The 14,690-nt window shown below is 41.2% G+C and overlaps 1 protein-coding gene across 3 annotated transcripts in view; it reads left to right on the top strand.

The window, feature by feature from the left end:
* The first annotated feature begins 294 nt into the window (after positions 1 to 294).
* MTX2 (metaxin 2) overlaps positions 295 to 14,690 on the top strand; it is a 35,664-nt gene continuing 21,268 nt past the window's right edge. For 2 of the 3 annotated variants that reach the window (XM_075153308.1, XM_075153310.1), the window contains exons 1-2: positions 295 to 400; positions 14,257 to 14,304. In XM_075153308.1, the coding sequence (XP_075009409.1) occupies positions 295 to 400; positions 14,257 to 14,304 (154 nt within the window). The remainder of the gene's footprint in view (positions 401 to 14,256; positions 14,305 to 14,690) is intronic. The other variant, XM_075153311.1, reaches the window with a different exon arrangement.

Raw genomic sequence — 14,690 nt, forward strand, 5'->3', positions numbered from 1 at the left:
GCTCAGAGGACTGCGGCCCCCGGCCGGCCGCCCCGCGCAGCGCTCCCCTGGGAGGCGAGTTCAAAGGCGCTTCTCCTCCGACTGGAGTGACGGAGGAGACGGAGACACGCGTATCCCAAAACACCGGTTTGTGCGTGGGTGTCTGTCCGAGTTCCCCTCCTCTACCCACTAAGCACGGCTCCGCACAGGCACAAGCGGCAGGCCCCGGCCCTCCGCCGCCCCTCCCGCTGACCGGCCGCGGGGGGAGCGGGACCGGCAGCGAGGCCCCGCCCCGGGGGGCGGGGCGGACCCCGGATGCAGTTGCTGCCCCAGCGGCGCGGCCCCCAGTTCCTGTGCCTGCCCTCGGCCCGCTGCCGCGACATGTCGCTGGTGGCGGAGGCTTTCGTGACTCAGCTGGCCGGTGAGGGGGCGGGCGGGCGGGACGCCGCGGGCCGGGCCGGGCCCTACTTCGTGTCAGGCGCTGCGCTCCGGGTCGCGGCCTGAGGGTGGCGGCGAAGCAGGAGCCGCCCCGCTGGGTGCGGAGCCAAACCCTCGCGGCCTCGGTCCTCTGAGTGACCCCTCAGGACGGGACCGGGGCGCCGTGGGAGCGAGCGGCCACGCATGCCCCGGAGAGGAGCGGCTGCGGAAGGCTGACGGCGGGCCGCGGGAGGCAGGGCTGCTGTGCAGAGCTCGGCCCTGGGCGCGTTTCCCCTCACGCCGGGCGCTCCGAGAGGAGGGCAGGTCGCCCTGCACAACCCCTGGAGAGCACAGCGGTGCGGGTTCACGGGTCCCCTCCTTGACGGGGCCCCTAACCCCAAGCAATGCTTGGGCGCATCTTTACTTTGATATAATAACTTTTCTATCTTTAAAACTATTTACTTTTCTTCAGTGGTCCAAAAAACCGCATCGTATTTATAATTTCAGCAGCTGGAATTGAGTCCTGCCCTGTGGGAGAGCTCAGTGCGGTGCCATCCTCTCCCTGCTCCCCATGGGCGCGGGCCGAGTTTCCTGTGTTGCTCTTGTGAAGCTGAGAAATGTAACGGTACCTTTGCTACTCGTTGGTGCTCTTGCGATCTACTGCAGCTGGGCCGTGTAAACTGGACGCGAGCCTTGTCACAAAACAGAAATGCGTATCACTGTGGAGTTATTTAGCAAAAAATGATATTAGTCTGCCTTCAAGGAAAAAGAAAACCTGGGATAATTCATGGATAGGAAGTTCAAAATACGTTTAGTATGTTGCACACTGAAAATCAGTGCATTGGCCAGTTTCTCCTCATTTGTTATTCTCTGTTCCTGATTTCTTGCTGCTACACAAGCTCACAAGCAATAAATACTGCGAGGAAACTGCATTTTAATTGCTGCTGACTTGTTGAGAAGGAAGCCGGTGTTTTGTCCCAGGAGCTGGGTCTTCTGCCACTTGGTAGAGGCCCCAGCATAAAAGTCCAAGTTGGATTCTCTACTATGAATGTACAGTTTCCAGAGCAGGCCTGCCCCTGACTGGTAGGTAAAGTGAAGGTGGTGCATCTTGAATCTGGGTGTGTAGAGGTACCCATAGACAAGCTTGAAAGTTGCGCTGGGCTCTTGGGTTGGCATTTGTTAATTCATAGACGTTAGCACAAGCCATGCTTACATTCTAAGCGCCAGAGCCCTGGATCCTCAGAATGTGGAGAATATGATCACGATCAGCATTGCGTCATGCCATTTCCTAGTCTTTATGGTCTCTTTAGTGTATTTTATTTATATTGTGAAACACAAGGATAATGACGTATGTGAGTAGGTGCTGTTTCTGCTGCGTTCCTCTGCTCTGTGACCTTTATGAGTATTCTAAAGTGACAGCTTGCTGATATTTGCTTTTTTCTGGAATTACAAATACAAATGCAAAACTATATTGTATGTAGGCATCTCATTGCTTTCTTCTTGAAAGTGCTGAGTTTTTTCGCAACACCTTCCTGGTAAACAAGCAAATTGTTGTGGAATACAGCAATGACAGATCCAAATTAAGCATTGTGTAAGGAAAATGCATGTTTGAAAAACTGAAAACAAGAAGACAAAGTTCTGCAACAACTGGCTCTTTCCCTCCTTGCTGAACCATTCTTCCTCTGTTCCTGGAGAGATTCTTGCCTTCCCTTCGGGATGGTTACGTGCTGCTTATACTAGTTTCAGACTCTCCTGTTAACAATTGTACTATTAAGGTGGTGCTTTGAGGGCATCAGAGCTGCTCAGGTACTTCTGGACCCTCCTGCAATTTAATAAGCTTAGAACAGTAGCACCTCATCTTTTACCTGTCAGTCATAGGTTAAGTGATGATAATTTTCTTTTTATATGTAAAGTAATATCTAGGCATCTCTAGAAAAATACGGGCAATGCGCCTCTGTTTTTACAGAGCAGAAATGGTTGGTGCTTATTTTATTAATCTTGTAATTCTGCTGGATACGCAGCTACTTACTGTGACTCAAGGTACAGTACAAATCCTTGTTGCAGACCTGTCCACTGAATCATTCTTTAAAACAAAATTATGACATTGCCTTTGCTTTCCGCAAAGCAAATCCATGTCAAAAGCAGTTATCTGCCTTGAAAATAAAAAATACCTTTGCCAGTGAGTTGTGGCCTTCCTAGTTCATCTGTATTATGTACCAGTCCCAAACTGAAACTAAATAACGGCAAAATCACTCAATTTGTTCATATGGAAGATTTTTCTAGGCGAAAAGAAACTTATCCGGGATCTTGGCCAATACCCACCACACTTCTGGATTTCCTGAGATATTGCACAGACACAGAGAATATTTCATTCTGGTACCAAGAAGATATAAATGGCCCACAAATGTAAGAATATTTGTGAGGAAGAAAAATGGTGTATCTGCAAGGAAAAAATACCACTTAACAATGACACTTGTTTTAATAGCGTCTTATCCCCATATCTGTGGTTGTGAATACTGTCTTTCAGTTATCTATGGATGGAAATGTAGGAATGATTGAGAATTTTTTCTATGTCCATAAAAGTGAAATTTGATTTGCTTGTCATCGAGGGTTCTGTCAATGAAGAGGGTTGCTTTGTCATGACAGTTGCAATGAACTATGGCTGCTCTAACACGTAATGGCTGTAAAACATTGATCTTTGCATACAGGTGTTTAAAGACAATCATCCCAGCACAGTTTGTTTTCTAGAAATGTTTTAAAAGCTGAGGGGAGGGTTTTAGTAGAGAAGAGGATCATAACTGTCTTTTACGCACTGACTTGCTTGTGTATGTATTAGAATTTTTTTTTTTTAAAGTACTACCTATTTTCACCTTTCCTGCACCTTATGCATTCACTTCTGACATGCCTATTCACTGTCTCAGCACAAATTGAAACACGGAAAATACCATCTGAAGGTAATCAAAACTTTTTTTACTGTGAGGATAGTTTAACATTGTAGCAGGTTGCTCAGAGCAGTTGTGGAGTCTCCATCCTTGGAGGTGCTCGGCCCTGAACTGGAGATGGCCCTGGGCAACCTGCTGCAGCTGACCCTGGACCTCCAGAAGTGCCTTCCAACCTCAGCTGTTCTGTGACCATCAGTTGCTCAGCCCGCTTGCACTGCTGCAGTAATTCAGCACCCTCTCTGTGCAACATGCATTCACCTGAACATGCTGAGCATAGCCTGCTGCTGTAATGCATTAATGATTAAAAACAAAATGATGACTAAATGTGGAGTAAAGCACTTGCTTTAGTGCTATTCAACTGTTCGCTTATTCAGAAATATAGAGAGGTTGATGCTGTGTCTCAGGGAATAATAAACAAATATTTCTATAGGTTCATGAATTGCAAGCATGTTATGTCACGTTTTAAGTCATCTGTTTCTGAACTGTAGAAAATATTAATTGGATAATATGGTAGAGAATTTGTTTAAAGTAGCTCAGCATCAATCGCATATTAACGGGATAGGAAATGAGTGTTTATACTGTAAGAAGAATTAGAGTGCCAGCTTTCAAGTGGTCCAGAGCATTAATCTTTCTAACTCTAGTAGTTTTGAGAAGCTGACTGCTCAAATCATCTATAAAACATTGTTGAAAAGATGTTTAATTGATCACTAAATTACTTTTTTTCCCCCAAAACATTAGTTTTAGATCAGTGATCAAAAGAGAGAAAATAATATCCTTGTTTGTCCTTTGATCTCTGGAAAATTACTTCTGTTTATTGCCGTTGAGTTACGTCCAAGGGTCTTAGGCTAGTTTTAATACTAAGGGAAATGAATGCAGTTTGAAAAACAGATGCCCTTCTGCCTTTAGATATTTCACATTCTTAGTGAGTCTACCTCCAATGTGATATGCCAGAGCAAAAATAAACCTCTGACGTGCATGTTTTATGTATTGAGACAGGCTGCAATTTGGCTGAGAACAAATACATAGGGAATGAAGCCTCACCACCTAAATTGTTCCTGCACATAGACATAAAATTTAAACTGAGTATACATTTTGTGCATCAAAATGTACATAGGTAAATGTTAACATTTCCCACATGTGTAAGGCGAAAAAATAGTTATTCTTGGCTTAATATTCTTGGCTTAATAATAGGTTGTCTGCAGCACAGATTGTTTAAGTCTGCTGCAGAGGTGCTTGTAGTCAAAAAGGTGATTTGAAAATACCAAATTTTTCAGGCTGTATGATTTTATCTTATAGTGGTCTTTTACGTGTGCTTTTTTTTTTTTGGTAATCAAACTAAAAGGAATCCCTTTAACTCTTGTTCAGCTTCAATAAACAAGTCTCTTACGCTGCTCTTGCCAATTTGTGCTCAGACACATATGTTTTATGACCTGATTAGAAGCAATCCTTTCAGGGGGTTGCCTATCTAATATTTTTTTAGGTCGGGGGAAAAATGACTTTCTTTCACCATTATTGTAGTACAGGACATATTTAATCTTGAGATATTGTTATTTCTTGTTTTTAAGAAGCAATATAATTACACTTTATAGTAGAGTATGCTTCTGTAGTTGTTTCTGGCTCCATTAAGACTAAGCAGTCTTTCTCTAATCAGCATTTTATTGTTACCTGTTTTCTGCTCAAGTAATATTTTCTTTTCTCATGCCAGAAATGAGATTGCTCTAGAAATAACGGTAACAAAATTAGTAAATGAAAAGTAACAGCGTATTTTGATCTTGTCCAGTTTGATTTGCAAGTGAGCTTTCATCAGTTGTAGAATGATTTGGATATGAGTGCTGTTTAGGAGCCTAACCGTTCAGCTCACAAGAGGTCATAGAAGAACAACTTTGGAGAGGAACCAGATTTTTCTTCTCTTTCTCACCCCTTTTTTCTCTCTGGTCCTTGGGTGCGCTGTTCTCTGACTGTCCCTAGGCACTAACCTGGTCTCTTCCTGTAGGTTTGGACCCTATGAGCCGCTTCCTTTTAAAAACAACAAGGAACGAAAGAGCTTGGTTGCTGTCCTCCTTTGCTCTAGTTGAACAGGCATCGCATGTTGCTGCGTTGCTGGGCATTTTCAGCTGTCTCTTTTGAAAGTGAGTGAGAAACTGCAGCTGCATGCAAGCCATGGGGTGGACAGAGAGAAAGTCCACGCCAGGTTCTGAAATGTTTATTATTATTATTTTTAAATTCTGGGCTTTAGTTATTAAGACAACAACATAGATCTCACGTGAACATGGATGTTTTAATACAAACTGGAAGAAGTTACATGTAGTAGTAAAACCTATAAAATACGTAGGAAGGATTGGAAACATCAAATGAAAAAATTACAGTGGTGCTGCAAAGAATGCAGGAAAAATTGATACCAGTCTCATTTCGGGGGGAAAAGCCCAACTAACAAACTGGAATGTGCATACTGAATTGGAAAGTAAAAATGCTGAGAGATAGGAATTTTTAACAGTTCTGCCTTCTAGCTGTTGTATAATGAAATTGAAGCCAATGTAATGCTTGCATCCCTAGCAAGAACTTTCAAAGTCCAACTGCATGTGTATTTTTTTGTTTTTTGCATTTGAATGGCATATTGGAGAAACTCTGGATGCACTGGAGTGTGTTCACTGAAAGCTTTGGAAAAGAAGTGAGGAAGACTGTGAGGATATGATTAAGAGAACAGGATAAATGTTTTCAGATTCTGAAGTAGGGAGTCTGCAGTGTTTCCCAGAAGCGAGGAAGAGCCTGAGAGGTGCTATTGCAAATACCATTGTCTGTTTTGGGCTGACTGTGTCTGTGAGCCCTAAAGCAGTATCTTCGCTCTTGCTAATGGCAGTGCTTGGCTGGCTGATTGCACCAGTGCTAACTGTTTGCATTTCTACCCTGCAGACCTCTCCTGCCTGGAGATCTCAGCTGTTATTGCCCCTTTGCAAGACTGGCGCTCTTGCCCCCTTGCAAGACTCTGTCATCACTTTGCATCTCCTGGTACTGCTGCGCTCAGGGCTGTGGGCAAGATAGGAAAGAGAGAATGAAGGAGAGCCTTAACAAAAGGCCAGAGGGGCTGGGGCTGGGTGAGCAGGACCTGTGTGTGTGGGGAGCAGCTTTTGGGGCAGGTGTGGGATATTGAGGTCTTGTCTGGCGCGATGGCTGTGTAGGATCTCTGTTCTGGATCAGAGTAAGGGTGCTGTGGATGAGAAAGCAGGGAGCTCCTTGGGGCACTTTGCAGAAGTGGTGTTCAGACTGCCTGCCAAACATCCTTAGGGGAGGAGGAGTTCAGACTATCACAGAGAAGAGGGGATCTTAATCTAAGACATCTTTCAAAGGACTGATTTAAAGTATACAAATGTAGATAACATGGCTAAGAAATGTCTGAGTCCAGTGGGACTTAAGAATGCACTTACGGCATTCCTGAGTATCATACCTCCACTGTCCTACTCTTCAAAGCTCCGGTGCTTGAAGTTCCACTTCTTGAATCAGGGCTGAAAAGGGGCAAGGGACTTAAGTAGTACAAAGGGAAGGGATTGATTTAGAGATTATAGATCTATATAGAATTATAGAGCTTCTTCGAGATGGAGCATTTATGTTGAATATCAGGAGTAAGTAGAACAGCTCCAACTTGTCAGGACTTTTAAATAAATCTTTTGAGATCATTTAGCTGGCACACTCTCTGATTTTTCTGAAGAAATCCAGATGTTGATTTAGGAACAACTTTTATTTATGGATTTGATTTTGTCGAGATTTTTTGGCCTCCTCTCCTGACGGGAGGCGTGATTCTGCAAGTGCGAAGATGCTGAGCGATCTCCCTCCTGTGGCCTCCCCCTAGCAGCGAGAGCACTGAGCACCCTGGAGCATTGAACCGCAGATGTGTACGCTCTGGAAAGCCAACTCAAAGACAGTAACAGAATTGGACTAATGCTTAAATACATGCAATTAATAGCTTTCTTGGAGGGTGAAGAAGCAGATTGTGTCATGCTAAGTGGCTGCTGCAGTAATGTCACACACTGACTCTCTTAGTGGTGCAGCCACAGGAAACTCAAGTTTGAGAATTGCTGCTGAGATTGAGTCTTTACGTTGACAGTCTGCTTGATCAATAATTACTGAACAGTCATTTATCTGAATTGTAATGTCTCTACGAAGGAGGCCTGGGGTGGATTTAAGCAAATGATGTAATTATTTGATACATGATTTAATGCATACTGTTTAACTTGTGTGAAAGTCGGTTTTCATTTGGCAAGGCACTATGAAACACTTTTTGGTCCTTTGTCAGCGGAGCCAAGGAGTTGCTGATGCTTTCATTTTTTCTTGGCCCTTGTTAGTTTACAGGATCAGGCCAATTACATGAAATTGATCTGTACTCAGTCTGGGTGGGTTGAACTGGTGGGTCTTAAGGCAGCTAATTCACAACTTTCTTATACTTCCTTTATTGATCACCGTTAATGTAAGAGATGTGTATTTTTAACTGCTTTGGTTCCAAAGTGGCTGCAGCTTCACTGCATCAATCAAAATGCACCCCTCCACTTCTTTCCTCTAATAAGTATATAAAACCACATCAATTCCTGGCATTTTCTTTTTAAACAATGTATTGCTACTTGAAAATATGACCTATTTGTATTATGAAAAGAGAATGAAGTGATCATCTGCTTCTTTTTGATGCATCTTAATATCAAGCGGCTGATAATCCTCTTTCCTTCTGGAGTCTGTGGGATAGCTTTCTGTGTGGTTTTCTTTGGGTTATTACACCTAGAACATAGCAAGCAGCAGGTCCCCCCATAGCACCGGTCTAGGGAAACCAAAAAGGGTAACTGTTTTCCTGTTGATTGTTATGATGTTTGCTGCGTAACATTCGGAGACTTGTCAGTAATGTTGTTGGATATGGATTGTTGCCCAGATGTAAGACTAAATTTCTTTTTAGTGTTTACTCTTGTGAGAAAACAGTTTTAGGGTATCTCATTATAATTTAATAAAATTTGTACCTAGGGAGAGGCTGAAGGAAACTATCTGGAAATAATGTTTAAATTAATCTCTCCAGCTGTAATATTGCAATACAGTGATTCAAATTAATGCCAACTGCTTTTTTTGTTTTTAATAGAGGATATCTTGCCTCTTGGCTGTTTTAACAGGCCTTTAATGCCATGTGAACCAAACTAGTAAATACAGATATTTTAGCTTTCCTCCTTTTTATGCACGTTTAATATCAAAGTGTTTAAGAAGAATATAACAGAAAGGAAACTGATCCACGCAAATGTGGTGACTTTAGAGAAGGAGTAGTCTTTATTTCTATACGACCCATAAACTTCTTCACATTTCAGGGAATTGCTCTGTCTGAGAAGATCAAATGTTCCCGGGACAGGTCCTAGCCTCACCTACACAAGAGCACACAGTGAACTGCATGGAAGAAATTGTTAGTCGACTGAGTACTTAATTTACAGAAGCAGAAAGAAGGTATCAAAGGATAAATTGCTGGCATCTGAGAATTCAGTAAATTTTAGTTTATAGGAGATTTAGGGCAGAGATTGTCTTGATTTACTTCTCACTGTATAGTTTCAGTACTTGAGAAATAATCAACAGGATAGTAACATTTGGTGTTAATTCTTTAGCCTTAATTCTTATTAGGCATAGGCTAGTTTTATAACATAAAATTATTTCTGTTATAATTTCAAGTTGAGTGTTTTCCTACAAAAACTTTTAACCTGTTGATAACTTCATTTCCCGTGCCGGAGGGAGCACCTTGATGCCTGGATCCAGAGGTCTTTGGCGTTTGTCTATGGCTGATATTCAAGAATGCTGCAGCTTGACAAGAAGTGTGCTAAATGAGTGGCAGACTAGCAGGGCAAACCACACTGCATACCCTACTGCTTGAAACTGCCTATTCGTACCAGACCGCTGAAACAGCTAAATTGTTGTTTAGCATATTCCACAATTTAACATGCATAGTATTTTGTGTCTTCTCATTTTCACAGTCAGTGTCTTATTTTTTTGAGTAACAGGATTAAAGGCATAACTGTAAACCATTTATTTCATTACATCTCTTTCATCATCGTGAAGCTGCTTGGGGAAGGTGGATGAAAACTTCTGTTTCCCCCATCCATCCAGGCAGCACTGACACAGGATGAATAGTTTCCCAGTAATTCAGAGTGTAGGAGTTGAAACCGAGTTTTGTACACTCATAAAGAGACTCTGAACAGCCTGGACAAGGAATTGGTGGGGCTGACGCACTGTAGAGCATCTTGGGAATGTGGTGCTTCCTCTTGCACAGACTTCACTGGGGGAATGTTATTGCAGCCTCTCATTCTTTGAATTAAAGTTCACCTCTATGCCAGTGTGGTATGTCCTGTTTTGAGAGCATTAGCTGGAGCTGAGATGTGCACAGGCCTCAGGTGAGCTGCTGATCCCCTGCTGATAGTGGGGTCTGGTGCTCTTCAGTATCTTTTCTTACAGCATATGTGCATTCTTCTCTCTTGCTGTCCCAAAAGTATTTGGGTGGATAAAGTCTTATTATTGAAATTACAGTCTGAAACAGCTGAAAATGTTGAAATCAAAATGATATTTGAATATCTGTCTCTGACTTTAATGTTGCTCAAGTAAAACATTTCACCACAAAATTTGAAAAACGCACCTAATGCATACATTTTTAGTGGCAAAGAATTTGACGAGACTGTCATGACTCATTCTGTGTTTTGAAAGTTTTTTTGTAAGAGCAGAAATGATGTCTATTCTAAGTCATTGTCTGACATGACAGGTGAGGAGTCTAGGAATCTGTTTTAATAGTTACAAACCTGAGTAATTAAAACTCCACTGGGAACATACAACACACCAGTTCACAGAATTTTCTTCTGAAAGTCTAATTTGACGCCTAAGAATGCTGTTAACACTTTGAAATCTGCATTTTCTATGCTAAACTGTTCATAAGTAAAACACTTTGACTAACAAACACGTTGAGCTTAGTAAAATTTCCATGCATTTTTAGTCATCCACAAAACCAAAGAAGATTTTATGTAGGTGGTCTACTTGCCATTTGACTTCTCTGGTTGTTGTGATGCTGCATCTGCTGAATAATCAGCTCCTAGGATAATAAAGCTTATGCAGTGATGCTTTCTGTGTCCATCTCCCTTAGTTCTCACTACCCAGTAACATTTGAACTGAAAGCTCATTTCAGACAAATTTAACAGGGAGGACTGATCCTGCAGATGGTCGTTTCCTATAACTGGCATTAAAACAAGGAATGTGGTAGAGGAGAGGTAGGGAAAGAAAACAGTATAAGGTTTGCGTGTCCTGAACAAACAGCAGACAATCCACATGAAAGACTAAATATTTGAATTCGTTAAGCCTGGGAAAAGTTTCAGCAGGGTGGGAAAACAATTACTAAAGACTGCAAGCCTGAGAGACAGACCCATTGAAAACCACACAATAGTAATTCCTCTGATTATGGAGGCAGAAGGAAGAACCAAGTAGTTCCTTATTCTTAAGATATGTAGAGAAGCTATTTCTGTAAGGCATACTTCCAGGCAGTTATTTCATCCTCTGAGCAGCTAATGATAAAAATGTCTGTTGCGTAGGATCTAACACATAAATGTGATTCTGTGTTGAAAGCTTCTGAAACTGAATTGACATCACATTTGTTAATTTTCTCTTTATATACCTAGCGCCACGATAGCCATGGTTAGCAGGGAAATGAACATCTACAGACCAGAAGATTATAGTTGCCGAAGGATAAACTGGATTTGACTTCATTAGTGCACAAATGATAAGTTTGTGAGGAGTTATTATAGCATTAATCAACTTGATGGATTGGAAATATGACAGAACTGAAGCAGCGTGTAATATTAGTGCCTATTATTCTACAAATTATGTCTTCACCTACATTCATAAGGCAAGAGTCATTGCCGTACGTTAAAGATGTTACACACTTTCTCCTCTTGTGGAGGCATGTGACATCCCTTCAGCGATTCCTCCTCTCTTCTCCCAACGGGGTTCTGGTCTCCCTTAGCTGCATGTTTTCACCTTGCAACTAATTGAAGGTGGCTTGGGAGCTGATATTTGAATTTAGCTTGCACCTTATGAACCTGGACATCTCATGTAGCAGTGTATATTTAAACTTCTTGCTCCATGAGAAAAAAATATTTCATATTCTAAACATCTTGGAAGAAAGAGAGTGAGTAAAAATTGGAAGATATGGGACAGATAGTGAGTGGCTATTTAATTCTTTGATTTCCAGAGGGTTGCATAGGCTTTGTGTATGTACCTCCGTATCGTTGAACGTGATCTGCTGCATGCAATTCTGAATGCATGCTGCAGAGTATTTTTTCTAGGATGCGAGTAATAATACGTGAATCTTAATGTGAAGTTGATTGTTTTAAAATCCGCTCTGTACAGTGATAGCAAAATCAATTATCTTTTATCTGATCTGCGTACAAAGAACTGAAGGCCTCCGTTCAAGGCTTGTGAGCAGGTGTTGACCTCATCCAAATACGGTTAGGATTGTGACCTCCCTCTGGAGACCATCAGGTGCCAAGCGCAGGGGGTATTTTTAATTCTTTTCTTAGAACCGCTGAAATTTGGAGTTTAAGGTGTACTAATAACGAAGGCTGAGATTTTCATGTGGCTGTTTGTCCTCGTTTCATTTACTTGTCAAAAGACATATATTAGTACACAACTAAACTCGTGAATGAGTAAATGCAAAGGTTTTAAACTACCCTTGTCCTTTCCTTCCCTCAAGTTGGGCGTGTGCTCCTGTGTACTAAGACTGTGGGATAAAGACTTCGTATCATGACTAACGAAATTAGGGTCAGCAGATACGGTACATGAAAATCTGTATGCGATCAGTAGAATGTGGAAGGAAAATTTAAGCTGATAAGGGCAAACAAGTTACAAAAAATATTCTACTTGTGTTTTAGTTTATGGCATGGATATGGCATGCCTTAACAGTGGTGTAGTTTTGGATTCTGTGTGCCAAGAAGCTGTTTTTTATATATATATCTCCACGGCTGCATATAGATTAGTGCCAAGATCAGACTGGAATTAGTGTTTGAATTTCTTGAAATATACCTAGCTCTTTTGTCAGAAAATGGAAAGTTCACTTGTTTTTTGTGAGCCTGAAATATTTCAGCCATGTGCTTGTGTAAAAATAGGCCACTTCCAGTTTGGGCCGGAATCTAAGAATTAGATATAAATCTGACACTTCAGTCTGAAGAGGGTCAGGCAAAAGTTTTCGGTAGAAATGGACCCATGCGGTTTGAAGTTCTCTGTATCATTTTGGGCATGTAAAAATGATGTTTTCACTGGTTGGCTGGAGTATTTACGAGATCAGCGTACCTTCGTGACTTAGTTCTGTAAGTATTTCAGAGTCCAGCACTGATAAGTTTGCTAAGGTATAGTAATAACATTCTTAATTTTCTCATTCCATTTGCTCTTGCAAGACTTCAGTGGACCTGAAGAAATGTATGTTAGATAAATTATTTTAAACAGTTAAGGCTGTAGTACCGCAGACACTATCTTAGTCTCTTTTTATTTAAAGAAGTAAATGTACTTCTACCTCAAGAATTTTTACTCCAGGGCAAAACTTTAATGGAGGGGTGTAAAACCAATAACTGCTACAATAAAACATAAAACATTTTTTCATGACACTTAAATGTGATTAGTTGCTTTCTCATGCCCATACTAGTATAGCTTTGATAGGCTCTGTGCCTTAATGTTAGAGGCAGTGACCTTTGCAAAACTGTGTACAGTGTTATAAGCTTTACAGTTCTATGTGACTTCTATAAAAGTTAATACTTCATGAGTATTCAAAAAGAATGACAGTTAGAAAATTGTGCATTTTTCTTCTTTGATTTCTGAGGGCAAAGACACAAAGAGTGACCTCACTGAAGCCAGTGGCATATTTTTGTTTGAACCACACATAGTTATTTATAGACATTATTGCTTTAAAAAAAAAAATTATGCCATTAGAGCATTAATTTTGTTACCAATAGCTAGTTTGGGTAGAATGCAAGGTTTGAGGTGGTATTTAAAAATAGATCTTTAATCAGACATTAACAAGGAATGTAATGGAGACGAAACAATGTGATGACCTGTTATCTGAATGCTACCATTAACAGTGAATCAGTACTGATTATTATTTTTACCTTCCCATAAATTCAAGTGGTGTATGATTGATTAAGTAAAATGGTTCTCAACTGGAAGATGTGATTGTCTTTTATTTCCTTGCCTTTTTTTTTTTTTTTAAACAACTGTTCAACTGTTTTGAACAACTGATGATGCAGTTTTTTTAATGCATATCGACATTCCCATTTTAGGGTTGACCAGTACATCATTTAAAGCAATAGGTAGTTCCAGTTGTCCTGGTGGGTAGGTTTCTGACATGCCGGAGCACCTGGCTTTTGTGGGTATTATATAGGACCAGTGAGGACACAACTTTGAAAGGCAGAAAGCTTTTCCATTTCCCCAAAGCATTCTTCACACTTGGTTTGGAGGTTTGTGCCTCTCTCCTCTGTGTCTTGTTCTGTTTTTTCCAGAATTCTTTGTTTAGTACCTTAATAAATAGTTGCTCTTGAGAGTGGCCAGAATTGTGATGGGAATGTGCACAAGGATGTCTTTATGGTGGAGGGAAAATAGCTGTTTTAGCTGCTTGAGAATTACAAGGCCATTCTGTAACGTAGTTTGAATTTTAGCTTTTCTTGCAACATTAAATTTTGGGACCTAGTTTTCTGCTCTGTGTTGTCCCTCTGTGAGCAGGAGAGAAGTACGGGAGAAGAGAGTGACAGTGGGACGTTTATAGGGCAGGTTAAATCTTGCATCAGCATCTTTGCAGTTTGAGTTCCTGCTCTAGGTAACGTTCGTGTTAGCATCTGCAAGCACATTGTTGTTTGTCTTGCTTAATTAATTCCTCTTCTTTCCACAGCCGCAGAGCCTTGGCCTGAAAATGCTGCCTTGTATCAGCAACTGAAGGGTGGGTACACTGGTTTTTGCAATTAATAATTACTTTATTTTTAGAAAACACATTAAATATGCACTAAGATAATTAACTGCGAGGAAGCACAGAGTCCTTTGTGTTGTTTGTCTGGTCAGAGGTTTTAGCTACGCTTGCATCTGCCAATATAAACCAGCTATTCATGGCCTATAAGGTCCTTGGTTTATTATTGACTCATTATATTGGCTGCTGTAGGCAGTGTAAAATGATGTGGTTGCAGGCACAGTTGGCAGATTTACTGCACCAATAGCTGAGGCAGCAGATTTTTGAAGTCTTGTGGTAAAGTGGGCTCTCAGTAAAAAGGAACTGTTAAAATGTATAGGCTAGGATGGTTCAGGCTCCCTTTAGCAGCTCTTCATATATCA

This window comes from Calonectris borealis, chromosome 6 (genome assembly GCF_964195595.1).
Source record: "Calonectris borealis chromosome 6, bCalBor7.hap1.2, whole genome shotgun sequence".
Classification (NCBI taxonomy): Eukaryota; Metazoa; Chordata; class Aves; order Procellariiformes; family Procellariidae; genus Calonectris; species Calonectris borealis.